This window comes from Sphaerodactylus townsendi, linkage group LG07 (genome assembly GCF_021028975.2).
Source record: "Sphaerodactylus townsendi isolate TG3544 linkage group LG07, MPM_Stown_v2.3, whole genome shotgun sequence".
Classification (NCBI taxonomy): Eukaryota; Metazoa; Chordata; class Lepidosauria; order Squamata; family Sphaerodactylidae; genus Sphaerodactylus; species Sphaerodactylus townsendi.
In genome coordinates this window covers 12,980,622-13,006,882 of record NC_059431.1, presented here as the reverse complement: position 1 = coordinate 13,006,882, position 26,261 = coordinate 12,980,622, and the positions used below count along the sequence as shown (strand labels likewise).

General features: G+C 82.7%; 1 protein-coding gene across 1 annotated transcript in view; it reads left to right on the top strand.

Annotated features, from left to right (window-relative positions):
• Window positions 1-26,261, top strand: part of LOC125436941 (unconventional myosin-Vb-like) — a 140,691-nt gene that overhangs the window by 98,554 nt on the left and 15,876 nt on the right. Inside the window, exons 2-3 of the mRNA XM_048504324.1 lie at window positions 3,132-3,242; window positions 25,828-25,999. Coding sequence (XP_048360281.1) covers window positions 3,132-3,242; window positions 25,828-25,999 — 283 coding nt within the window. The remainder of the gene's footprint in view (window positions 1-3,131; window positions 3,243-25,827; window positions 26,000-26,261) is intronic.

Sequence of the window (26,261 nt, the reverse complement as noted above, 5' to 3'; positions counted from 1 at the left end):
GAATGAGACACCATAGCGGCACAATGGCTTCAGTATCTCCTCCACCCCCTTTCCTTTACTAGCCCCCTCCACCCCTAGCAAAAACTGCCACTCCAGCAATATACTTGGATAGCTTCATTACAGCCAAATCGTCCCTGCTGTTTCTAGCTGTTGTGTGACCTTAAACATAATTACACATTATGCATATAAAGAATCCGTTTCCACTCAGCTGCAAAGCAATTTTTTTTAAAAAAAAGAAAGAAAATGTGGCAGCGGTTTCATTAACTCTTGAGGGGACATTTCAGGAATGGAAGAACCCCGTGGAGTCTTTGGCTTTCTAAATGCCCGATTGAATGTGCAGAATGAGCTTTTGACGTATGTCAGACTTTTCAGTAGGATGCGCCAGTACTTTCGCAATTGTTTGAATGTGGATGTTGCTGTTCCGCACAGTAAAATCCAGCTTCAAAGTGCATTGGAAGTGGATTGAAATTGCATTATTCTGCATGTGCGGAAGGAACCTTAGAGAAGCAGTTGTTTTTGAGGCACAGAAAAAGACTAGGTCAGTGGTGGCGAACCTATGGCACTGGTGGCAGAGGTGGCACTCAGAGCCCTCTCTGTTGGCACGAGCAAACAGAGTCTCCCCCCCACCCCACATCTAGGCTGGCCTGGGCCACTGGGCTCGAATACTAGCATTAAACCTAAGACCTAGTTTTGGGGAAGCAGTGTAGGTAGCCCTGTTAAGTGCTGTTAAACCTCAATGATTTTCATGCGAAGAACTAAAGCGCGATCCTTTACCTGGGAGTAAGCTCGGTTGCTGGCAATGGGGCTTGCTTCTGAGTAAACCCTCCTAGGGTTGTGATTCACCCATTGGAAGAGTTGCACGGTTGCTTCAAAGCAAAGCCACTGACTACCACCAAGCTTACTCCCGAGTAACGCACTCTCAGAGCCAACCATTTTTTCTTAACTAAAACCTCAGTATTCAGGTTAAATTGCCGTGTTGGCACTTTGCAATAAATAAGTGGGTTTGGGGTTGCAATTTGGGCACTCGGTCTCAAAAAGGTTTGCCATCACTGGATTAGGTTGAAAATGGCAGGTAAGGTTGGCTGCAGGGGTTATGTGGCAAAGGGCTCAAAGGTTCAGCCCAGCAGATTCCTTTGCCTTAAAAGGCACTAAAGAGAAGAAGGAGGAGGAGGAAGAGGGAAGAGGAAGAGTTTGGATTTACATCCCCGCTTTCTCTCCTGTAGGAAACTCTTCCCCCAGTTTCCGGATCACTTTTCCCCTCTGATTTTTTTAGCCATGGTTTCATATAACCATGTGCAAGGACTCAGCCATTGGTTGCTCCATACCTTGGTTCTCTGGTAAACTGGTCACTTCCTAGAGGAAGCAGAAGAAGGAACTTGAAAAATCTTTCTTCATCTTCCCCAGGGTGGGAGCTCAAACAGTGAAAAGAGTTGTTGGGTTGGATGCTGTCCAGCCATCACTGAGTCACATTTTCTCAGGGTAAATATGGTCAATGGCTTTAAGTATCCTGTGTCCTAGATCTATGGTTCTCCTGGATGGCGGAGTCCATCTTGTTGGGTGTTCCCCACACTCGATCCGAGGGGCAGGAAAGATACTTTGGTCACTTCCTGTCTGGTGTTTGGAGCCAAAAGTCCCCAGTATCTTTCCTGCCTCGTCAGAGGGTGCAGCAAAACTTGTAGGCTCTGTGATTCTTGTCTTTTGTATTTGTTTGTCTACCTTTTGTGGTGGGGTTGTGAGACTTCGGTCCCCCCCCCCCATTCCCCTCACTTGTTTTTTTCTTCTTCGTTGTCTTACTTGGTGGTGGGGTTGTGAGACTTCGGTCCCCCCCCCCCAACCCGCCTTCTAGTCTGTTTCTCTGTGGTGGGGTTGTGTGGCTTCGGTCTCCCCCACCCTTCCTTACTGTTTGTTTGTATTTTCTGTGTCCTGGGGTTGTGAGGCTTCGGTCCCCCCCCCCCTCTTGTCCTTGTCCTTCTCATTTCTTGGAAGGCAGGGGGTGGAGCCTGGCCCCAGGCCTACCCATTCAGAGGACGGTCCAAAGGGGTCAAGGGGTGGAGTTTAGTGGTGGGAAGAGGTTGAGCCCTTGGGCTTGGGGAAAGTGTTTAAGGGGGGTCAAAGGGCAAAGCGGGGAGCGCCAGGTGGGGTCGCCTCTCCACGGGAGGGATGTGGGGGGGGGGTGATTTTGCGCCCGCACATGATCTAATGGATAGTGTCTGGCAGTGGTGGGATCCAAAAATTTTACTAACAGGTTCCCTTGGTGGTGGGATTCAAACTGTGGCGTAGCGCCAATGGGGATGGGCGGGGCTCAACAGGGGCGTGGCCAGGCATTCCTGGGCAGGGCTGTGGCAAGGACGCAGCTGCTGCGCCGGTCCTTGGGTGGGAAACGAATGCACGCAGGCGCAGGCTGCCACGCACGCCGGTGCACCTCCTGCTAGACTGCTTCAAGTTCTGCGCGCTACTGCTGAGAGGAGGGGCGTAACTAAGGCAAAAATCACATGGCAAAATCACCAATTAGTAACCCCCTCTCGGCACACACAAATAATTAGTAACCTACTCTCGGGAACCTGTGAGAACCTGCTGGATCCCACCTCTGGTGTCTGGATCAAGTAACCCCCCAGTTCCTCTGGCAGATACGCTCCTGTAGTCATTAGTTATATAAAAAAAGGATCTTTGTGTCCTGCTTTGGCTTCTAAGAGCCCCCTCCCCCCAGTTATGGGTTTTGATTGCTAATTTTGTGTTAAGATTGCGGATGGTTTCATTGTTGGAATTAAGAGAACACTGAGGGAACCTTTTAGAAGATTGCTGCTGGCTTTGTGGATTGTATTACCAAACCTCAGTGCTTGCTGTTGATGTTTTTTTTGTTGTTCGCTATTTTTACTGCTGTTTTAATTGCTTCTCTTAATCTTTGATTCTCACCTTTACCATTTTTAGTTATTATTTCCACGAGCTGCCTTGACCGCATTGTCTCGAGGGACCAGGATAAAATGTATTTTAAGTAAAAATAAAATATGTGGACATTTTAAAAAATCCATTCTGGATTCTGAATTCTTCATCTGATCCTGCAGGGTTTTTTTCTGTGGGCTTTGTGTGCCAAGTGGTTTTTGATGTTTGTCCTTTTTCTCCTCTCTGTTTAGTATACAAGGGTTTGGATTCCTGACCCGGAGGATGTATGGAAATCAGCAGAAATCATCAGGGATTACAAAGAGGGAGATAAAGCTCTACACCTGAAGCTTGAAGATGAAACGGTATTTATTCAATCATGTTTTCTCTACTTTTTCAAACTTCTAGATAGCATACAATGACAGACAAAAATGGAGAATAAAATCCCCTTTTACTGTATTTGCTACTGCACTTATATGCCATGTTTCGTGCTGCAGCTCAGTGTGGGTCACATAATTAAACAACAGTTGAATAAACAATGCAATAAGATGCAACTGAAAAATTTGCAGACATTAAACCTGCGATCCCGCTTTTGTTATAAAGATGCCATCCTTGATATTTCTGTTTTGTGTGTTCTGCGGAAAACTAGAAGCGAGCAAGCCTTCCTGACTTAGCTAGGCAGCAGTGGCGTAGGAGGTTAAGAGCTCGTGTATCTAATCTGGAGGAACCGGGTTTGATTCCCAGCTCTGCCGCCTGAGCTGTGGAGGCTAATCTGGGGAATTCAGATTAGCCTGTGCACTCCCACACATGCCAGCTGGGTGACTTTGGGCTAGTCACAGTTTCTCGGAGCTCTCTCAGCACCACCTACCTCACAGGGTGTTTGTTGTGAGGGGGGAAGGGCAAGGAGATTGTAAGCCCCTTTGAGTCTCCTGCAGGAGAGAAAGGGGGGATATAAACCCAAACTCTTCTTCTTCTTCTAAAATAATGCCATCTGCGTTGGCTCCCAGTGGAGGACCGTATCTGGTTCAAGATTCTGGTTTTGTTCTTCAAGCCCTAAGCCAGGGTCCCCAAACTTTTTAAACAGGGGGCCAGTTCACTGTCCCTCAGACTGTTGGAGGGCCGGACTAAAAAAAACTATGAACAAATTCCTATTCCCCCCCACCCCCCCCCCCCCCCCCCCCCCCCCCCCCCCCCCCCCCCCCCCCCCCCCCCCCCCCCCCCCCCACCCCCCCCCCCCCCCCCCCCCCCCCCCCCCCTCCCCCCCCCCCCCCCCCCCCCCCCCCCCCCCACCCCCCCCCCCCCCCGCCCCCCCCCCCCACCACCCCGCCTCCCCCGCCCCCCACCCGCCGCACCCCCCGCCACCCCCCCCCCCCCCCACCCCCCCCCCCCCCCACCCCCCCCCCCCCCCACCCCCCCCCCCCCCCACCCCCCCCCCCCCCCACCCCCCCCCCCCCCCACCCCCCCCCCCCCCCACCCCCCCCCCCCCCCACCCCCCCCCCCCCCCACCCCCCCCCCCCCCCACCCCCCCCCCCCCCCACCCCCCCCCCCCCCCACCCCCCCCCCCCCCCACCCCCCCCCCCCCCCACCCCCCCCCCCCCCCACCCCCCCCCCCCCCCACCCCCCCCCCCCCCCACCCCCCCCCCCCCCCACCCCCCCCCCCCCCCACCCCCCCCCCCCCCCACCCCCCCCCCCCCCCACCCCCCCCCCCCCCCACCCCCCCCCCCCCCCACCCCCCCCCCCCCCCACCCCCCCCCCCCCCCACCCCCCCCCCCCCCCACCCCCCCCCCCCCCCACCCCCCCCCCCCCCCACCCCCCCCCCCCCCCACCCCCCCCCCCCCCCACCCCCCCCCCCCCCCACCCCCCCCCCCCCCCACCCCCCCCCCCCCCCACCCCCCCCCCCCCCCACCCCCCCCCCCCCCCACCCCCCCCCCCCCCCACCCCCCCCCCCCCCCACCCCCCCCCCCCCCCACCCCCCCCCCCCCCCACCCCCCCCCCCCCCCACCCCCCCCCCCCCCCACCCCCCCCCCCCCCCACCCCCCCCCCCCCCCACCCCCCCCCCCCCCCACCCCCCCCCCCCCCCACCCCCCCCCCCCCCCACCCCCCCCCCCCCCCACCCCCCCCCCCCCCCACCCCCCCCCCCCCCCACCCCCCCCCCCCCCCACCCCCCCCCCCCCCCACCCCCCCCCCCCCCCACCCCCCCCCCCCCCCACCCCCCCCCCCCCCCACCCCCCCCCCCCCCCACCCCCCCCCCCCCCCACCCCCCCCCCCCCCCACCCCCCCCCCCCCCCACCCCCCCCCCCCCCCACCCCCCCCCCCCCCCACCCCCCCCCCCCCCCACCCCCCCCCCCCCCCACCCCCCCCCCCCCCCACCCCCCCCCCCCCCCACCCCCCCCCCCCCCCACCCCCCCCCCCCCCCACCCCCCCCCCCCCCCACCCCCCCCCCCCCCCACCCCCCCCCCCCCCCACCCCCCCCCCCCCCCACCCCCCCCCCCCCCCACCCCCCCCCCCCCCCACCCCCCCCCCCCCCCACCCCCCCCCCCCCCCACCCCCCCCCCCCCCCACCCCCCCCCCCCCCCACCCCCCCCCCCCCCCACCCCCCCCCCCCCCCACCCCCCCCCCCCCCCACCCCCCCCCCCCCCCACCCCCCCCCCCCCCCACCCCCCCCCCCCCCCACCCCCCCCCCCCCCCACCCCCCCCCCCCCCCACCCCCCCCCCCCCCCACCCCCCCCCCCCCCCACCCCCCCCCCCCCCCACCCCCCCCCCCCCCCACCCCCCCCCCCCCCCACCCCCCCCCCCCCCCACCCCCCCCCCCCCCCACCCCCCCCCCCCCCCACCCCCCCCCCCCCCCACCCCCCCCCCCCCCCACCCCCCCCCCCCCCCACCCCCCCCCCCCCCCACCCCCCCCCCCCCCCACCCCCCCCCCCCCCCACCCCCCCCCCCCCCCACCCCCCCCCCCCCCCACCCCCCCCCCCCCCCACCCCCCCCCCCCCCCACCCCCCCCCCCCCCCACCCCCCCCCCCCCCCACCCCCCCCCCCCCCCACCCCCCCCCCCCCCCACCCCCCCCCCCCCCCACCCCCCCCCCCCCCCACCCCCCCCCCCCCCCACCCCCCCCCCCCCCCACCCCCCCCCCCCCCCACCCCCCCCCCCCCCCACCCCCCCCCCCCCCCACCCCCCCCCCCCCCCACCCCCCCCCCCCCCCACCCCCCCCCCCCCCCACCCCCCCCCCCCCCCACCCCCCCCCCCCCCCACCCCCCCCCCCCCCCACCCCCCCCCCCCCCCACCCCCCCCCCCCCCCACCCCCCCCCCCCCCCACCCCCCCCCCCCCCCACCCCCCCCCCCCCCCACCCCCCCCCCCCCCCACCCCCCCCCCCCCCCACCCCCCCCCCCCCCCACCCCCCCCCCCCCCCACCCCCCCCCCCCCCCACCCCCCCCCCCCCCCACCCCCCCCCCCCCCCACCCCCCCCCCCCCCCACCCCCCCCCCCCCCCACCCCCCCCCCCCCCCACCCCCCCCCCCCCCCACCCCCCCCCCCCCCCACCCCCCCCCCCCCCCACCCCCCCCCCCCCCCACCCCCCCCCCCCCCCACCCCCCCCCCCCCCCACCCCCCCCCCCCCCCACCCCCCCCCCCCCCCACCCCCCCCCCCCCCCACCCCCCCCCCCCCCCACCCCCCCCCCCCCCCACCCCCCCCCCCCCCCACCCCCCCCCCCCCCCACCCCCCCCCCCCCCCACCCCCCCCCCCCCCCACCCCCCCCCCCCCCCACCCCCCCCCCCCCCCACCCCCCCCCCCCCCCACCCCCCCCCCCCCCCACCCCCCCCCCCCCCCACCCCCCCCCCCCCCCACCCCCCCCCCCCCCCACCCCCCCCCCCCCCCACCCCCCCCCCCCCCCACCCCCCCCCCCCCCCACCCCCCCCCCCCCCCACCCCCCCCCCCCCCCACCCCCCCCCCCCCCCACCCCCCCCCCCCCCCACCCCCCCCCCCCCCCACCCCCCCCCCCCCCCACCCCCCCCCCCCCCCACCCCCCCCCCCCCCCACCCCCCCCCCCCCCCACCCCCCCCCCCCCCCACCCCCCCCCCCCCCCACCCCCCCCCCCCCCCACCCCCCCCCCCCCCCACCCCCCCCCCCCCCCACCCCCCCCCCCCCCCACCCCCCCCCCCCCCCACCCCCCCCCCCCCCCACCCCCCCCCCCCCCCACCCCCCCCCCCCCCCACCCCCCCCCCCCCCCACCCCCCCCCCCCCCCACCCCCCCCCCCCCCCACCCCCCCCCCCCCCCACCCCCCCCCCCCCCCACCCCCCCCCCCCCCCACCCCCCCCCCCCCCCACCCCCCCCCCCCCCCACCCCCCCCCCCCCCCACCCCCCCCCCCCCCCACCCCCCCCCCCCCCCACCCCCCCCCCCCCCCACCCCCCCCCCCCCCCACCCCCCCCCCCCCCCACCCCCCCCCCCCCCCACCCCCCCCCCCCCCCACCCCCCCCCCCCCCCACCCCCCCCCCCCCCCACCCCCCCCCCCCCCCACCCCCCCCCCCCCCCACCCCCCCCCCCCCCCACCCCCCCCCCCCCCCACCCCCCCCCCCCCCCACCCCCCCCCCCCCCCACCCCCCCCCCCCCCCACCCCCCCCCCCCCCCACCCCCCCCCCCCCCCACCCCCCCCCCCCCCCACCCCCCCCCCCCCCCACCCCCCCCCCCCCCCACCCCCCCCCCCCCCCACCCCCCCCCCCCCCCACCCCCCCCCCCCCCCACCCCCCCCCCCCCCCACCCCCCCCCCCCCCCACCCCCCCCCCCCCCCACCCCCCCCCCCCCCCACCCCCCCCCCCCCCCACCCCCCCCCCCCCCCACCCCCCCCCCCCCCCACCCCCCCCCCCCCCCACCCCCCCCCCCCCCCACCCCCCCCCCCCCCCACCCCCCCCCCCCCCCACCCCCCCCCCCCCCCACCCCCCCCCCCCCCCACCCCCCCCCCCCCCCACCCCCCCCCCCCCCCACCCCCCCCCCCCCCCACCCCCCCCCCCCCCCACCCCCCCCCCCCCCCACCCCCCCCCCCCCCCACCCCCCCCCCCCCCCACCCCCCCCCCCCCCCACCCCCCCCCCCCCCCACCCCCCCCCCCCCCCACCCCCCCCCCCCCCCACCCCCCCCCCCCCCCACCCCCCCCCCCCCCCACCCCCCCCCCCCCCCACCCCCCCCCCCCCCCACCCCCCCCCCCCCCCACCCCCCCCCCCCCCCACCCCCCCCCCCCCCCACCCCCCCCCCCCCCCACCCCCCCCCCCCCCCACCCCCCCCCCCCCCCACCCCCCCCCCCCCCCACCCCCCCCCCCCCCCACCCCCCCCCCCCCCCACCCCCCCCCCCCCCCACCCCCCCCCCCCCCCACCCCCCCCCCCCCCCACCCCCCCCCCCCCCCACCCCCCCCCCCCCCCACCCCCCCCCCCCCCCACCCCCCCCCCCCCCCACCCCCCCCCCCCCCCACCCCCCCCCCCCCCCACCCCCCCCCCCCCCCACCCCCCCCCCCCCCCACCCCCCCCCCCCCCCACCCCCCCCCCCCCCCACCCCCCCCCCCCCCCACCCCCCCCCCCCCCCACCCCCCCCCCCCCCCACCCCCCCCCCCCCCCACCCCCCCCCCCCCCCACCCCCCCCCCCCCCCACCCCCCCCCCCCCCCACCCCCCCCCCCCCCCACCCCCCCCCCCCCCCACCCCCCCCCCCCCCCACCCCCCCCCCCCCCCACCCCCCCCCCCCCCCACCCCCCCCCCCCCCCACCCCCCCCCCCCCCCACCCCCCCCCCCCCCCACCCCCCCCCCCCCCCACCCCCCCCCCCCCCCACCCCCCCCCCCCCCCACCCCCCCCCCCCCCCACCCCCCCCCCCCCCCACCCCCCCCCCCCCCCACCCCCCCCCCCCCCCACCCCCCCCCCCCCCCACCCCCCCCCCCCCCCACCCCCCCCCCCCCCCACCCCCCCCCCCCCCCACCCCCCCCCCCCCCCACCCCCCCCCCCCCCCACCCCCCCCCCCCCCCACCCCCCCCCCCCCCCACCCCCCCCCCCCCCCACCCCCCCCCCCCCCCACCCCCCCCCCCCCCCACCCCCCCCCCCCCCCACCCCCCCCCCCCCCCACCCCCCCCCCCCCCCACCCCCCCCCCCCCCCACCCCCCCCCCCCCCCACCCCCCCCCCCCCCCACCCCCCCCCCCCCCCACCCCCCCCCCCCCCCACCCCCCCCCCCCCCCACCCCCCCCCCCCCCCACCCCCCCCCCCCCCCACCCCCCCCCCCCCCCACCCCCCCCCCCCCCCACCCCCCCCCCCCCCCACCCCCCCCCCCCCCCACCCCCCCCCCCCCCCACCCCCCCCCCCCCCCACCCCCCCCCCCCCCCACCCCCCCCCCCCCCCACCCCCCCCCCCCCCCACCCCCCCCCCCCCCCACCCCCCCCCCCCCCCACCCCCCCCCCCCCCCACCCCCCCCCCCCCCCACCCCCCCCCCCCCCCACCCCCCCCCCCCCCCACCCCCCCCCCCCCCCACCCCCCCCCCCCCCCACCCCCCCCCCCCCCCACCCCCCCCCCCCCCCACCCCCCCCCCCCCCCACCCCCCCCCCCCCCCACCCCCCCCCCCCCCCACCCCCCCCCCCCCCCACCCCCCCCCCCCCCCACCCCCCCCCCCCCCCACCCCCCCCCCCCCCCACCCCCCCCCCCCCCCACCCCCCCCCCCCCCCACCCCCCCCCCCCCCCACCCCCCCCCCCCCCCACCCCCCCCCCCCCCCACCCCCCCCCCCCCCCACCCCCCCCCCCCCCCACCCCCCCCCCCCCCCACCCCCCCCCCCCCCCACCCCCCCCCCCCCCCACCCCCCCCCCCCCCCACCCCCCCCCCCCCCCACCCCCCCCCCCCCCCACCCCCCCCCCCCCCCACCCCCCCCCCCCCCCACCCCCCCCCCCCCCCACCCCCCCCCCCCCCCACCCCCCCCCCCCCCCACCCCCCCCCCCCCCCACCCCCCCCCCCCCCCACCCCCCCCCCCCCCCACCCCCCCCCCCCCCCACCCCCCCCCCCCCCCACCCCCCCCCCCCCCCACCCCCCCCCCCCCCCACCCCCCCCCCCCCCCACCCCCCCCCCCCCCCACCCCCCCCCCCCCCCACCCCCCCCCCCCCCCACCCCCCCCCCCCCCCACCCCCCCCCCCCCCCACCCCCCCCCCCCCCCACCCCCCCCCCCCCCCACCCCCCCCCCCCCCCACCCCCCCCCCCCCCCACCCCCCCCCCCCCCCACCCCCCCCCCCCCCCACCCCCCCCCCCCCCCACCCCCCCCCCCCCCCACCCCCCCCCCCCCCCACCCCCCCCCCCCCCCACCCCCCCCCCCCCCCACCCCCCCCCCCCCCCACCCCCCCCCCCCCCCACCCCCCCCCCCCCCCACCCCCCCCCCCCCCCACCCCCCCCCCCCCCCACCCCCCCCCCCCCCCACCCCCCCCCCCCCCCACCCCCCCCCCCCCCCACCCCCCCCCCCCCCCACCCCCCCCCCCCCCCACCCCCCCCCCCCCCCACCCCCCCCCCCCCCCACCCCCCCCCCCCCCCACCCCCCCCCCCCCCCACCCCCCCCCCCCCCCACCCCCCCCCCCCCCCACCCCCCCCCCCCCCCACCCCCCCCCCCCCCCACCCCCCCCCCCCCCCACCCCCCCCCCCCCCCACCCCCCCCCCCCCCCACCCCCCCCCCCCCCCACCCCCCCCCCCCCCCACCCCCCCCCCCCCCCACCCCCCCCCCCCCCCACCCCCCCCCCCCCCCACCCCCCCCCCCCCCCACCCCCCCCCCCCCCCACCCCCCCCCCCCCCCACCCCCCCCCCCCCCCACCCCCCCCCCCCCCCACCCCCCCCCCCCCCCACCCCCCCCCCCCCCCACCCCCCCCCCCCCCCACCCCCCCCCCCCCCCACCCCCCCCCCCCCCCACCCCCCCCCCCCCCCACCCCCCCCCCCCCCCACCCCCCCCCCCCCCCACCCCCCCCCCCCCCCACCCCCCCCCCCCCCCACCCCCCCCCCCCCCCACCCCCCCCCCCCCCCACCCCCCCCCCCCCCCACCCCCCCCCCCCCCCACCCCCCCCCCCCCCCACCCCCCCCCCCCCCCACCCCCCCCCCCCCCCACCCCCCCCCCCCCCCACCCCCCCCCCCCCCCACCCCCCCCCCCCCCCACCCCCCCCCCCCCCCACCCCCCCCCCCCCCCACCCCCCCCCCCCCCCACCCCCCCCCCCCCCCACCCCCCCCCCCCCCCACCCCCCCCCCCCCCCACCCCCCCCCCCCCCCACCCCCCCCCCCCCCCACCCCCCCCCCCCCCCACCCCCCCCCCCCCCCACCCCCCCCCCCCCCCACCCCCCCCCCCCCCCACCCCCCCCCCCCCCCACCCCCCCCCCCCCCCACCCCCCCCCCCCCCCACCCCCCCCCCCCCCCACCCCCCCCCCCCCCCACCCCCCCCCCCCCCCACCCCCCCCCCCCCCCACCCCCCCCCCCCCCCACCCCCCCCCCCCCCCACCCCCCCCCCCCCCCACCCCCCCCCCCCCCCACCCCCCCCCCCCCCCACCCCCCCCCCCCCCCACCCCCCCCCCCCCCCACCCCCCCCCCCCCCCACCCCCCCCCCCCCCCACCCCCCCCCCCCCCCACCCCCCCCCCCCCCCACCCCCCCCCCCCCCCACCCCCCCCCCCCCCCACCCCCCCCCCCCCCCACCCCCCCCCCCCCCCACCCCCCCCCCCCCCCACCCCCCCCCCCCCCCACCCCCCCCCCCCCCCACCCCCCCCCCCCCCCACCCCCCCCCCCCCCCACCCCCCCCCCCCCCCACCCCCCCCCCCCCCCACCCCCCCCCCCCCCCACCCCCCCCCCCCCCCACCCCCCCCCCCCCCCACCCCCCCCCCCCCCCACCCCCCCCCCCCCCCACCCCCCCCCCCCCCCACCCCCCCCCCCCCCCACCCCCCCCCCCCCCCACCCCCCCCCCCCCCCACCCCCCCCCCCCCCCACCCCCCCCCCCCCCCACCCCCCCCCCCCCCCACCCCCCCCCCCCCCCACCCCCCCCCCCCCCCACCCCCCCCCCCCCCCACCCCCCCCCCCCCCCACCCCCCCCCCCCCCCACCCCCCCCCCCCCCCACCCCCCCCCCCCCCCACCCCCCCCCCCCCCCACCCCCCCCCCCCCCCACCCCCCCCCCCCCCCACCCCCCCCCCCCCCCACCCCCCCCCCCCCCCACCCCCCCCCCCCCCCACCCCCCCCCCCCCCCACCCCCCCCCCCCCCCACCCCCCCCCCCCCCCACCCCCCCCCCCCCCCACCCCCCCCCCCCCCCACCCCCCCCCCCCCCCACCCCCCCCCCCCCCCACCCCCCCCCCCCCCCACCCCCCCCCCCCCCCACCCCCCCCCCCCCCCACCCCCCCCCCCCCCCACCCCCCCCCCCCCCCACCCCCCCCCCCCCCCACCCCCCCCCCCCCCCACCCCCCCCCCCCCCCACCCCCCCCCCCCCCCACCCCCCCCCCCCCCCACCCCCCCCCCCCCCCACCCCCCCCCCCCCCCACCCCCCCCCCCCCCCACCCCCCCCCCCCCCCACCCCCCCCCCCCCCCACCCCCCCCCCCCCCCACCCCCCCCCCCCCCCACCCCCCCCCCCCCCCACCCCCCCCCCCCCCCACCCCCCCCCCCCCCCACCCCCCCCCCCCCCCACCCCCCCCCCCCCCCACCCCCCCCCCCCCCCACCCCCCCCCCCCCCCACCCCCCCCCCCCCCCACCCCCCCCCCCCCCCACCCCCCCCCCCCCCCACCCCCCCCCCCCCCCACCCCCCCCCCCCCCCACCCCCCCCCCCCCCCACCCCCCCCCCCCCCCACCCCCCCCCCCCCCCACCCCCCCCCCCCCCCACCCCCCCCCCCCCCCACCCCCCCCCCCCCCCACCCCCCCCCCCCCCCACCCCCCCCCCCCCCCACCCCCCCCCCCCCCCACCCCCCCCCCCCCCCACCCCCCCCCCCCCCCACCCCCCCCCCCCCCCACCCCCCCCCCCCCCCACCCCCCCCCCCCCCCACCCCCCCCCCCCCCCACCCCCCCCCCCCCCCACCCCCCCCCCCCCCCACCCCCCCCCCCCCCCACCCCCCCCCCCCCCCACCCCCCCCCCCCCCCACCCCCCCCCCCCCCCACCCCCCCCCCCCCCCACCCCCCCCCCCCCCCACCCCCCCCCCCCCCCACCCCCCCCCCCCCCCACCCCCCCCCCCCCCCACCCCCCCCCCCCCCCACCCCCCCCCCCCCCCACCCCCCCCCCCCCCCACCCCCCCCCCCCCCCACCCCCCCCCCCCCCCACCCCCCCCCCCCCCCACCCCCCCCCCCCCCCACCCCCCCCCCCCCCCACCCCCCCCCCCCCCCACCCCCCCCCCCCCCCACCCCCCCCCCCCCCCACCCCCCCCCCCCCCCACCCCCCCCCCCCCCCACCCCCCCCCCCCCCCACCCCCCCCCCCCCCCACCCCCCCCCCCCCCCACCCCCCCCCCCCCCCACCCCCCCCCCCCCCCACCCCCCCCCCCCCCCACCCCCCCCCCCCCCCACCCCCCCCCCCCCCCACCCCCCCCCCCCCCCACCCCCCCCCCCCCCCACCCCCCCCCCCCCCCACCCCCCCCCCCCCCCACCCCCCCCCCCCCCCACCCCCCCCCCCCCCCACCCCCCCCCCCCCCCACCCCCCCCCCCCCCCACCCCCCCCCCCCCCCACCCCCCCCCCCCCCCACCCCCCCCCCCCCCCACCCCCCCCCCCCCCCACCCCCCCCCCCCCCCACCCCCCCCCCCCCCCACCCCCCCCCCCCCCCACCCCCCCCCCCCCCCACCCCCCCCCCCCCCCACCCCCCCCCCCCCCCACCCCCCCCCCCCCCCACCCCCCCCCCCCCCCACCCCCCCCCCCCCCCACCCCCCCCCCCCCCCACCCCCCCCCCCCCCCACCCCCCCCCCCCCCCACCCCCCCCCCCCCCCACCCCCCCCCCCCCCCACCCCCCCCCCCCCCCACCCCCCCCCCCCCCCACCCCCCCCCCCCCCCACCCCCCCCCCCCCCCACCCCCCCCCCCCCCCACCCCCCCCCCCCCCCACCCCCCCCCCCCCCCACCCCCCCCCCCCCCCACCCCCCCCCCCCCCCACCCCCCCCCCCCCCCACCCCCCCCCCCCCCCACCCCCCCCCCCCCCCACCCCCCCCCCCCCCCACCCCCCCCCCCCCCCACCCCCCCCCCCCCCCACCCCCCCCCCCCCCCACCCCCCCCCCCCCCCACCCCCCCCCCCCCCCACCCCCCCCCCCCCCCACCCCCCCCCCCCCCCACCCCCCCCCCCCCCCACCCCCCCCCCCCCCCACCCCCCCCCCCCCCCACCCCCCCCCCCCCCCACCCCCCCCCCCCCCCACCCCCCCCCCCCCCCACCCCCCCCCCCCCCCACCCCCCCCCCCCCCCACCCCCCCCCCCCCCCACCCCCCCCCCCCCCCACCCCCCCCCCCCCCCACCCCCCCCCCCCCCCACCCCCCCCCCCCCCCACCCCCCCCCCCCCCCACCCCCCCCCCCCCCCACCCCCCCCCCCCCCCACCCCCCCCCCCCCCCACCCCCCCCCCCCCCCACCCCCCCCCCCCCCCACCCCCCCCCCCCCCCACCCCCCCCCCCCCCCACCCCCCCCCCCCCCCACCCCCCCCCCCCCCCACCCCCCCCCCCCCCCACCCCCCCCCCCCCCCACCCCCCCCCCCCCCCACCCCCCCCCCCCCCCACCCCCCCCCCCCCCCACCCCCCCCCCCCCCCACCCCCCCCCCCCCCCACCCCCCCCCCCCCCCACCCCCCCCCCCCCCCACCCCCCCCCCCCCCCACCCCCCCCCCCCCCCACCCCCCCCCCCCCCCACCCCCCCCCCCCCCCACCCCCCCCCCCCCCCACCCCCCCCCCCCCCCACCCCCCCCCCCCCCCACCCCCCCCCCCCCCCACCCCCCCCCCCCCCCACCCCCCCCCCCCCCCACCCCCCCCCCCCCCCACCCCCCCCCCCCCCCACCCCCCCCCCCCCCCACCCCCCCCCCCCCCCACCCCCCCCCCCCCCCACCCCCCCCCCCCCCCACCCCCCCCCCCCCCCACCCCCCCCCCCCCCCACCCCCCCCCCCCCCCACCCCCCCCCCCCCCCACCCCCCCCCCCCCCCACCCCCCCCCCCCCCCACCCCCCCCCCCCCCCACCCCCCCCCCCCCCCACCCCCCCCCCCCCCCACCCCCCCCCCCCCCCACCCCCCCCCCCCCCCACCCCCCCCCCCCCCCACCCCCCCCCCCCCCCACCCCCCCCCCCCCCCACCCCCCCCCCCCCCCACCCCCCCCCCCCCCCACCCCCCCCCCCCCCCACCCCCCCCCCCCCCCACCCCCCCCCCCCCCCACCCCCCCCCCCCCCCACCCCCCCCCCCCCCCACCCCCCCCCCCCCCCACCCCCCCCCCCCCCCACCCCCCCCCCCCCCCACCCCCCCCCCCCCCCACCCCCCCCCCCCCCCACCCCCCCCCCCCCCCACCCCCCCCCCCCCCCACCCCCCCCCCCCCCCACCCCCCCCCCCCCCCACCCCCCCCCCCCCCCACCCCCCCCCCCCCCCACCCCCCCCCCCCCCCACCCCCCCCCCCCCCCACCCCCCCCCCCCCCCACCCCCCCCCCCCCCCACCCCCCCCCCCCCCCACCCCCCCCCCCCCCCACCCCCCCCCCCCCCCACCCCCCCCCCCCCCCACCCCCCCCCCCCCCCACCCCCCCCCCCCCCCACCCCCCCCCCCCCCCACCCCCCCCCCCCCCCACCCCCCCCCCCCCCCACCCCCCCCCCCCCCCACCCCCCCCCCCCCCCACCCCCCCCCCCCCCCACCCCCCCCCCCCCCCACCCCCCCCCCCCCCCACCCCCCCCCCCCCCCACCCCCCCCCCCCCCCACCCCCCCCCCCCCCCACCCCCCCCCCCCCCCACCCCCCCCCCCCCCCACCCCCCCCCCCCCCCACCCCCCCCCCCCCCCACCCCCCCCCCCCCCCACCCCCCCCCCCCCCCACCCCCCCCCCCCCCCACCCCCCCCCCCCCCCACCCCCCCCCCCCCCCACCCCCCCCCCCCCCCACCCCCCCCCCCCCCCACCCCCCCCCCCCCCCACCCCCCCCCCCCCCCACCCCCCCCCCCCCCCACCCCCCCCCCCCCCCACCCCCCCCCCCCCCCACCCCCCCCCCCCCCCACCCCCCCCCCCCCCCACCCCCCCCCCCCCCCACCCCCCCCCCCCCCCACCCCCCCCCCCCCCCACCCCCCCCCCCCCCCACCCCCCCCCCCCCCCACCCCCCCCCCCCCCCACCCCCCCCCCCCCCCACCCCCCCCCCCCCCCACCCCCCCCCCCCCCCACCCCCCCCCCCCCCCACCCCCCCCCCCCCCCACCCCCCCCCCCCCCCACCCCCCCCCCCCCCCACCCCCCCCCCCCCCCACCCCCCCCCCCCCCCACCCCCCCCCCCCCCCACCCCCCCCCCCCCCCACCCCCCCCCCCCCCCACCCCCCCCCCCCCCCACCCCCCCCCCCCCCCACCCCCCCCCCCCCCCACCCCCCCCCCCCCCCACCCCCCCCCCCCCCCACCCCCCCCCCCCCCCACCCCCCCCCCCCCCCACCCCCCCCCCCCCCCACCCCCCCCCCCCCCCACCCCCCCCCCCCCCCACCCCCCCCCCCCCCCACCCCCCCCCCCCCCCACCCCCCCCCCCCCCCACCCCCCCCCCCCCCCACCCCCCCCCCCCCCCACCCCCCCCCCCCCCCACCCCCCCCCCCCCCCACCCCCCCCCCCCCCCACCCCCCCCCCCCCCCACCCCCCCCCCCCCCCACCCCCCCCCCCCCCCACCCCCCCCCCCCCCCACCCCCCCCCCCCCCCACCCCCCCCCCCCCCCACCCCCCCCCCCCCCCACCCCCCCCCCCCCCCACCCCCCCCCCCCCCCACCCCCCCCCCCCCCCACCCCCCCCCCCCCCCACCCCCCCCCCCCCCCACCCCCCCCCCCCCCCACCCCCCCCCCCCCCCACCCCCCCCCCCCCCCACCCCCCCCCCCCCCCACCCCCCCCCCCCCCCACCCCCCCCCCCCCCCACCCCCCCCCCCCCCCACCCCCCCCCCCCCCCACCCCCCCCCCCCCCCACCCCCCCCCCCCCCCACCCCCCCCCCCCCCCACCCCCCCCCCCCCCCACCCCCCCCCCCCCCCACCCCCCCCCCCCCCCACCCCCCCCCCCCCCCACCCCCCCCCCCCCCCACCCCCCCCCCCCCCCACCCCCCCCCCCCCCCACCCCCCCCCCCCCCCACCCCCCCCCCCCCCCACCCCCCCCCCCCCCCACCCCCCCCCCCCCCCACCCCCCCCCCCCCCCACCCCCCCCCCCCCCCACCCCCCCCCCCCCCCACCCCCCCCCCCCCCCACCCCCCCCCCCCCCCACCCCCCCCCCCCCCCACCCCCCCCCCCCCCCACCCCCCCCCCCCCCCACCCCCCCCCCCCCCCACCCCCCCCCCCCCCCACCCCCCCCCCCCCCCACCCCCCCCCCCCCCCACCCCCCCCCCCCCCCACCCCCCCCCCCCCCCACCCCCCCCCCCCCCCACCCCCCCCCCCCCCCACCCCCCCCCCCCCCCACCCCCCCCCCCCCCCACCCCCCCCCCCCCCCACCCCCCCCCCCCCCCACCCCCCCCCCCCCCCACCCCCCCCCCCCCCCACCCCCCCCCCCCCCCACCCCCCCCCCCCCCCACCCCCCCCCCCCCCCACCCCCCCCCCCCCCCACCCCCCCCCCCCCCCACCCCCCCCCCCCCCCACCCCCCCCCCCCCCCACCCCCCCCCCCCCCCACCCCCCCCCCCCCCCACCCCCCCCCCCCCCCACCCCCCCCCCCCCCCACCCCCCCCCCCCCCCACCCCCCCCCCCCCCCACCCCCCCCCCCCCCCACCCCCCCCCCCCCCCACCCCCCCCCCCCCCCACCCCCCCCCCCCCCCACCCCCCCCCCCCCCCACCCCCCCCCCCCCCCACCCCCCCCCCCCCCCACCCCCCCCCCCCCCCACCCCCCCCCCCCCCCACCCCCCCCCCCCCCCACCCCCCCCCCCCCCCACCCCCCCCCCCCCCCACCCCCCCCCCCCCCCACCCCCCCCCCCCCCCACCCCCCCCCCCCCCCACCCCCCCCCCCCCCCACCCCCCCCCCCCCCCACCCCCCCCCCCCCCCACCCCCCCCCCCCCCCACCCCCCCCCCCCCCCACCCCCCCCCCCCCCCACCCCCCCCCCCCCCCACCCCCCCCCCCCCCCACCCCCCCCCCCCCCCACCCCCCCCCCCCCCCACCCCCCCCCCCCCCCACCCCCCCCCCCCCCCACCCCCCCCCCCCCCCACCCCCCCCCCCCCCCACCCCCCCCCCCCCCCACCCCCCCCCCCCCCCACCCCCCCCCCCCCCCACCCCCCCCCCCCCCCACCCCCCCCCCCCCCCACCCCCCCCCCCCCCCACCCCCCCCCCCCCCCACCCCCCCCCCCCCCCACCCCCCCCCCCCCCCACCCCCCCCCCCCCCCACCCCCCCCCCCCCCCACCCCCCCCCCCCCCCACCCCCCCCCCCCCCCACCCCCCCCCCCCCCCACCCCCCCCCCCCCCCACCCCCCCCCCCCCCCACCCCCCCCCCCCCCCACCCCCCCCCCCCCCCACCCCCCCCCCCCCCCACCCCCCCCCCCCCCCACCCCCCCCCCCCCCCACCCCCCCCCCCCCCCACCCCCCCCCCCCCCCACCCCCCCCCCCCCCCACCCCCCCCCCCCCCCACCCCCCCCCCCCCCCACCCCCCCCCCCCCCCACCCCCCCCCCCCCCCACCCCCCCCCCCCCCCACCCCCCCCCCCCCCCACCCCCCCCCCCCCCCACCCCCCCCCCCCCCCACCCCCCCCCCCCCCCACCCCCCCCCCCCCCCACCCCCCCCCCCCCCCACCCCCCCCCCCCCCCACCCCCCCCCCCCCCCACCCCCCCCCCCCCCCACCCCCCCCCCCCCCCACCCCCCCCCCCCCCCACCCCCCCCCCCCCCCACCCCCCCCCCCCCCCACCCCCCCCCCCCCCCACCCCCCCCCCCCCCCACCCCCCCCCCCCCCCACCCCCCCCCCCCCCCACCCCCCCCCCCCCCCACCCCCCCCCCCCCCCACCCCCCCCCCCCCCCACCCCCCCCCCCCCCCACCCCCCCCCCCCCCCACCCCCCCCCCCCCCCACCCCCCCCCCCCCCCACCCCCCCCCCCCCCCACCCCCCCCCCCCCCCACCCCCCCCCCCCCCCACCCCCCCCCCCCCCCACCCCCCCCCCCCCCCACCCCCCCCCCCCCCCACCCCCCCCCCCCCCCACCCCCCCCCCCCCCCACCCCCCCCCCCCCCCACCCCCCCCCCCCCCCACCCCCCCCCCCCCCCACCCCCCCCCCCCCCCACCCCCCCCCCCCCCCACCCCCCCCCCCCCCCACCCCCCCCCCCCCCCACCCCCCCCCCCCCCCACCCCCCCCCCCCCCCACCCCCCCCCCCCCCCACCCCCCCCCCCCCCCACCCCCCCCCCCCCCCACCCCCCCCCCCCCCCACCCCCCCCCCCCCCCACCCCCCCCCCCCCCCACCCCCCCCCCCCCCCACCCCCCCCCCCCCCCACCCCCCCCCCCCCCCACCCCCCCCCCCCCCCACCCCCCCCCCCCCCCACCCCCCCCCCCCCCCACCCCCCCCCCCCCCCACCCCCCCCCCCCCCCACCCCCCCCCCCCCCCACCCCCCCCCCCCCCCACCCCCCCCCCCCCCCACCCCCCCCCCCCCCCACCCCCCCCCCCCCCCACCCCCCCCCCCCCCCACCCCCCCCCCCCCCCACCCCCCCCCCCCCCCACCCCCCCCCCCCCCCACCCCCCCCCCCCCCCACCCCCCCCCCCCCCCACCCCCCCCCCCCCCCACCCCCCCCCCCCCCCACCCCCCCCCCCCCCCACCCCCCCCCCCCCCCACCCCCCCCCCCCCCCACCCCCCCCCCCCCCCACCCCCCCCCCCCCCCACCCCCCCCCCCCCCCACCCCCCCCCCCCCCCACCCCCCCCCCCCCCCACCCCCCCCCCCCCCCACCCCCCCCCCCCCCCACCCCCCCCCCCCCCCACCCCCCCCCCCCCCCACCCCCCCCCCCCCCCACCCCCCCCCCCCCCCACCCCCCCCCCCCCCCACCCCCCCCCCCCCCCACCCCCCCCCCCCCCCACCCCCCCCCCCCCCCACCCCCCCCCCCCCCCACCCCCCCCCCCCCCCACCCCCCCCCCCCCCCACCCCCCCCCCCCCCCACCCCCCCCCCCCCCCACCCCCCCCCCCCCCCACCCCCCCCCCCCCCCACCCCCCCCCCCCCCCACCCCCCCCCCCCCCCACCCCCCCCCCCCCCCACCCCCCCCCCCCCCCACCCCCCCCCCCCCCCACCCCCCCCCCCCCCCACCCCCCCCCCCCCCCACCCCCCCCCCCCCCCACCCCCCCCCCCCCCCACCCCCCCCCCCCCCCACCCCCCCCCCCCCCCACCCCCCCCCCCCCCCACCCCCCCCCCCCCCCACCCCCCCCCCCCCCCACCCCCCCCCCCCCCCACCCCCCCCCCCCCCCACCCCCCCCCCCCCCCACCCCCCCCCCCCCCCACCCCCCCCCCCCCCCACCCCCCCCCCCCCCCACCCCCCCCCCCCCCCACCCCCCCCCCCCCCCACCCCCCCCCCCCCCCACCCCCCCCCCCCCCCACCCCCCCCCCCCCCCACCCCCCCCCCCCCCCACCCCCCCCCCCCCCCACCCCCCCCCCCCCCCACCCCCCCCCCCCCCCACCCCCCCCCCCCCCCACCCCCCCCCCCCCCCACCCCCCCCCCCCCCCACCCCCCCCCCCCCCCACCCCCCCCCCCCCCCACCCCCCCCCCCCCCCACCCCCCCCCCCCCCCACCCCCCCCCCCCCCCACCCCCCCCCCCCCCCACCCCCCCCCCCCCCCACCCCCCCCCCCCCCCACCCCCCCCCCCCCCCACCCCCCCCCCCCCCCACCCCCCCCCCCCCCCACCCCCCCCCCCCCCCACCCCCCCCCCCCCCCACCCCCCCCCCCCCCCACCCCCCCCCCCCCCCACCCCCCCCCCCCCCCACCCCCCCCCCCCCCCACCCCCCCCCCCCCCCACCCCCCCCCCCCCCCACCCCCCCCCCCCCCCACCCCCCCCCCCCCCCACCCCCCCCCCCCCCCACCCCCCCCCCCCCCCACCCCCCCCCCCCCCCACCCCCCCCCCCCCCCACCCCCCCCCCCCCCCACCCCCCCCCCCCCCCACCCCCCCCCCCCCCCACCCCCCCCCCCCCCCACCCCCCCCCCCCCCCACCCCCCCCCCCCCCCACCCCCCCCCCCCCCCACCCCCCCCCCCCCCCACCCCCCCCCCCCCCCACCCCCCCCCCCCCCCACCCCCCCCCCCCCCCACCCCCCCCCCCCCCCACCCCCCCCCCCCCCCACCCCCCCCCCCCCCCACCCCCCCCCCCCCCCACCCCCCCCCCCCCCCACCCCCCCCCCCCCCCACCCCCCCCCCCCCCCACCCCCCCCCCCCCCCACCCCCCCCCCCCCCCACCCCCCCCCCCCCCCACCCCCCCCCCCCCCCACCCCCCCCCCCCCCCACCCCCCCCCCCCCCCACCCCCCCCCCCCCCCACCCCCCCCCCCCCCCACCCCCCCCCCCCCCCACCCCCCCCCCCCCCCACCCCCCCCCCCCCCCACCCCCCCCCCCCCCCACCCCCCCCCCCCCCCACCCCCCCCCCCCCCCACCCCCCCCCCCCCCCACCCCCCCCCCCCCCCACCCCCCCCCCCCCCCACCCCCCCCCCCCCCCACCCCCCCCCCCCCCCACCCCCCCCCCCCCCCACCCCCCCCCCCCCCCACCCCCCCCCCCCCCCACCCCCCCCCCCCCCCACCCCCCCCCCCCCCCACCCCCCCCCCCCCCCACCCCCCCCCCCCCCCACCCCCCCCCCCCCCCACCCCCCCCCCCCCCCACCCCCCCCCCCCCCCACCCCCCCCCCCCCCCACCCCCCCCCCCCCCCACCCCCCCCCCCCCCCACCCCCCCCCCCCCCCACCCCCCCCCCCCCCCACCCCCCCCCCCCCCCACCCCCCCCCCCCCCCACCCCCCCCCCCCCCCACCCCCCCCCCCCCCCACCCCCCCCCCCCCCCACCCCCCCCCCCCCCCACCCCCCCCCCCCCCCACCCCCCCCCCCCCCCACCCCCCCCCCCCCCCACCCCCCCCCCCCCCCACCCCCCCCCCCCCCCACCCCCCCCCCCCCCCACCCCCCCCCCCCCCCACCCCCCCCCCCCCCCACCCCCCCCCCCCCCCACCCCCCCCCCCCCCCACCCCCCCCCCCCCCCACCCCCCCCCCCCCCCACCCCCCCCCCCCCCCACCCCCCCCCCCCCCCACCCCCCCCCCCCCCCACCCCCCCCCCCCCCCACCCCCCCCCCCCCCCACCCCCCCCCCCCCCCACCCCCCCCCCCCCCCACCCCCCCCCCCCCCCACCCCCCCCCCCCCCCACCCCCCCCCCCCCCCACCCCCCCCCCCCCCCACCCCCCCCCCCCCCCACCCCCCCCCCCCCCCACCCCCCCCCCCCCCCACCCCCCCCCCCCCCCACCCCCCCCCCCCCCCACCCCCCCCCCCCCCCACCCCCCCCCCCCCCCACCCCCCCCCCCCCCCACCCCCCCCCCCCCCCACCCCCCCCCCCCCCCACCCCCCCCCCCCCCCACCCCCCCCCCCCCCCACCCCCCCCCCCCCCCACCCCCCCCCCCCCCCACCCCCCCCCCCCCCCACCCCCCCCCCCCCCCACCCCCCCCCCCCCCCACCCCCCCCCCCCCCCACCCCCCCCCCCCCCCACCCCCCCCCCCCCCCACCCCCCCCCCCCCCCACCCCCCCCCCCCCCCACCCCCCCCCCCCCCCACCCCCCCCCCCCCCCACCCCCCCCCCCCCCCACCCCCCCCCCCCCCCACCCCCCCCCCCCCCCACCCCCCCCCCCCCCCACCCCCCCCCCCCCCCACCCCCCCCCCCCCCCACCCCCCCCCCCCCCCACCCCCCCCCCCCCCCACCCCCCCCCCCCCCCACCCCCCCCCCCCCCCACCCCCCCCCCCCCCCACCCCCCCCCCCCCCCACCCCCCCCCCCCCCCACCCCCCCCCCCCCCCACCCCCCCCCCCCCCCACCCCCCCCCCCCCCCACCCCCCCCCCCCCCCACCCCCCCCCCCCCCCACCCCCCCCCCCCCCCACCCCCCCCCCCCCCCACCCCCCCCCCCCCCCACCCCCCCCCCCCCCCACCCCCCCCCCCCCCCACCCCCCCCCCCCCCCACCCCCCCCCCCCCCCACCCCCCCCCCCCCCCACCCCCCCCCCCCCCCACCCCCCCCCCCCCCCACCCCCCCCCCCCCCCACCCCCCCCCCCCCCCACCCCCCCCCCCCCCCACCCCCCCCCCCCCCCACCCCCCCCCCCCCCCACCCCCCCCCCCCCCCACCCCCCCCCCCCCCCACCCCCCCCCCCCCCCACCCCCCCCCCCCCCCACCCCCCCCCCCCCCCACCCCCCCCCCCCCCCACCCCCCCCCCCCCCCACCCCCCCCCCCCCCCACCCCCCCCCCCCCCCACCCCCCCCCCCCCCCACCCCCCCCCCCCCCCACCCCCCCCCCCCCCCACCCCCCCCCCCCCCCACCCCCCCCCCCCCCCACCCCCCCCCCCCCCCACCCCCCCCCCCCCCCACCCCCCCCCCCCCCCACCCCCCCCCCCCCCCACCCCCCCCCCCCCCCACCCCCCCCCCCCCCCACCCCCCCCCCCCCCCACCCCCCCCCCCCCCCACCCCCCCCCCCCCCCACCCCCCCCCCCCCCCACCCCCCCCCCCCCCCACCCCCCCCCCCCCCCACCCCCCCCCCCCCCCACCCCCCCCCCCCCCCACCCCCCCCCCCCCCCACCCCCCCCCCCCCCCACCCCCCCCCCCCCCCACCCCCCCCCCCCCCCACCCCCCCCCCCCCCCACCCCCCGCCCCCCCCACCCCCCGCCCCCCCCACCCCCCCCCCCCCCCCCCCCCCCCCCCCCCCACCCCCCCCCCCCCCCAACCCCCCCCCCCCCCACACCCCCCGGCCCCCCACCCCCCCCCCCCCCAACCCCCCCCCCCCCCCCCCCCCCCCACCACCACCCCCCCCCCCCCACACCCCCCCCCCCGCCCACCCCCCGCCCCCCCACCACCCCTCCCCCCCCCCCCCCCCCATCCCCCCCACCCCCCCAGTGCCTGTGCTCCGGTGGCTGCTGCCCAACGGGGGAGGGAGGGGGGCACAGAGGAGGCAGAGATGCTAGAGAGGCACAGAGCGGTGTGCGGGGAACTTGCTGGAGGCTAGAGCAGGCTGGCCCCTGCTCGAGCTTGTGGGGCGGAGGAAGAGGGAGCCAACCGTTTTTTTCTAAACTAAAACCTCAGCATTCAGGTTAAATTGCCGGGTTGGCACTTTGCGATAAATAGGTGGGGTTTGGGTTGCAATTTGGGCACTCGGTCTCAAAAAGGTTCGCCATCACTGGACTAGACTCCTTTTCCTTGCAATTCTGTTGCAATTTGCTAACTCTGAGTTCTATGGATCTCTAACACCTTAAACGTCTGAGATATTGCTGTCTCCAGCCTTCCTTAGACACCTGAACTAAACAGACTGTAAAACAGGAATTGCGAACTGATAAGAATGCTATCGTGCTTTTGCCTGTAGGAAGCTTCTCAAAGGGACAGGGTCCCGTTCCCTCCCACAGAATACTGTACAAAAACAATTAAGCCCGTTCTAACGTGCCCAGCTGAGGCTTAAATAAAGGAAATAGCGAGGGTGTCTCTAGGGCAGGGGTCTGCAACTTGCTGCTCTCTAGATGTTCATGGACTACAATTCCCATCAGCCCCTGCCAGCACGACCAATTGGCCATGCTGGCAGGGGCTGATGGGAATTGTAGTCCATGAACATCTGGAGAGCTGCAGGTTGCAGGCCCCTGCTCTAGGGGCATGACAGGGTTAGTCTGATCAGGAGAGCGGGAAGGGGGACTTCCCAGAAAAGGGAACTTCCAGAATGCTCATTACATCGTACAAGCTTAGGCAGAGGAGCTTGTAGATCACAGAGTGTCAGGAAGTTGCCTGGTGATTGAGGGGCATTCCTAATTTATTAGTTTTATAATAATTTGTATTGACAGAGATGGTGTCTGGGTGATGGAAGGGTGCTCTTGTTTCAATGTAATTGTCACAAGATATATGTAACTAGCCTGCCATACATCAAGGGACTTTCCTTTTGTTTCTATTGACCTTCATGACTTAACACGTTTGCAGAGAACTAGGCTGACCCCTGGCGAGTTACTCCCAAGAGAAAATAGGATGCGCCCATTGCCTGATGGGGGTAGACCAGCCAGGTGGCTATATCTTTCACTAGCTCTGACCTTGGGGCGCCTGAACACCAAAATAACTCTTTTCACACATTCTTTGGGAAAACGGGAGGTGGGATCTCTCGGGGATAAAGAGGCCAGCTGAGCCGTGTCCGCTTTGGCACAATGACGCATTTGATCTTTTCATTTGAGAAAACGTATCTACCTTTTCCTGGAAAACTTGGTTGTGCATCAGGGAACGTGTCAAGAGTATATGCGGCTGCCGTCTAGATACTTGCTGGACGGATACCTGAACAATCTTACCATAAAACTTCCCCAATACTATTTTCTTAAGGCAGCTTCTTCCTGTTCCTTTGTACTGCGCTGATTCCGTTCAGAAGTTCCTTCTGATGTTGCGTGTCTACCTTGTTCCTCACAGAAATCTTGATGACCAAGGCTTCCTTCATCAGGAGATAATAGCTTTATTAATTAACCTGCTGGTAATTTGTCTTCTCTCCTAGCTGATGCATGCAACTGTTATTTTTTGGGACAATCCTGTTCCTTCAATGAGCCCAAACCACCACGCCACCCTATTTTTCTGTCTTTTTTGTGCCCGGAAAACATGGTTTCATTAAGTTCTCTCTCTCGCTGCCTTTCCCGTAACCATTACGTTTTCTTCCGTATCGTTTCAGATCGTGGAATATCCCATCAATCCCAAAGCCAATGAGCTTCCGTTCCTGCGAAATCCAGACATTTTGGTGGGAGAGAATGACCTGACGGCGTTAAGTTATCTCCACGAACCTGCAGTCTTACACAACCTTAAAGTCCGGTTCTTGGAATCAAACCATATTTACACCTACTGTGGTGAGTGCTGCAACTTGTAGCGCGTCTCTCTTGTAGTGCGTCTTTTTGTGGAGCTTGAGGGGAAGTGAGAGATAAGAAAGGGGCCAGGATCGTAAGTTACACAATCAGTGTTGTACACAGGGAATCCCAGCTAGCTGTTGGGGGTTTCCCAGTCTGTGTGGCCGTGGTCTGGTAGTTCTTGCTCCTAATGTTTCACCTGCATCTTAATGTTTGGAGCAAAAACTACCACACTACGGCCACACAGGCTAGAAAACCCACAACA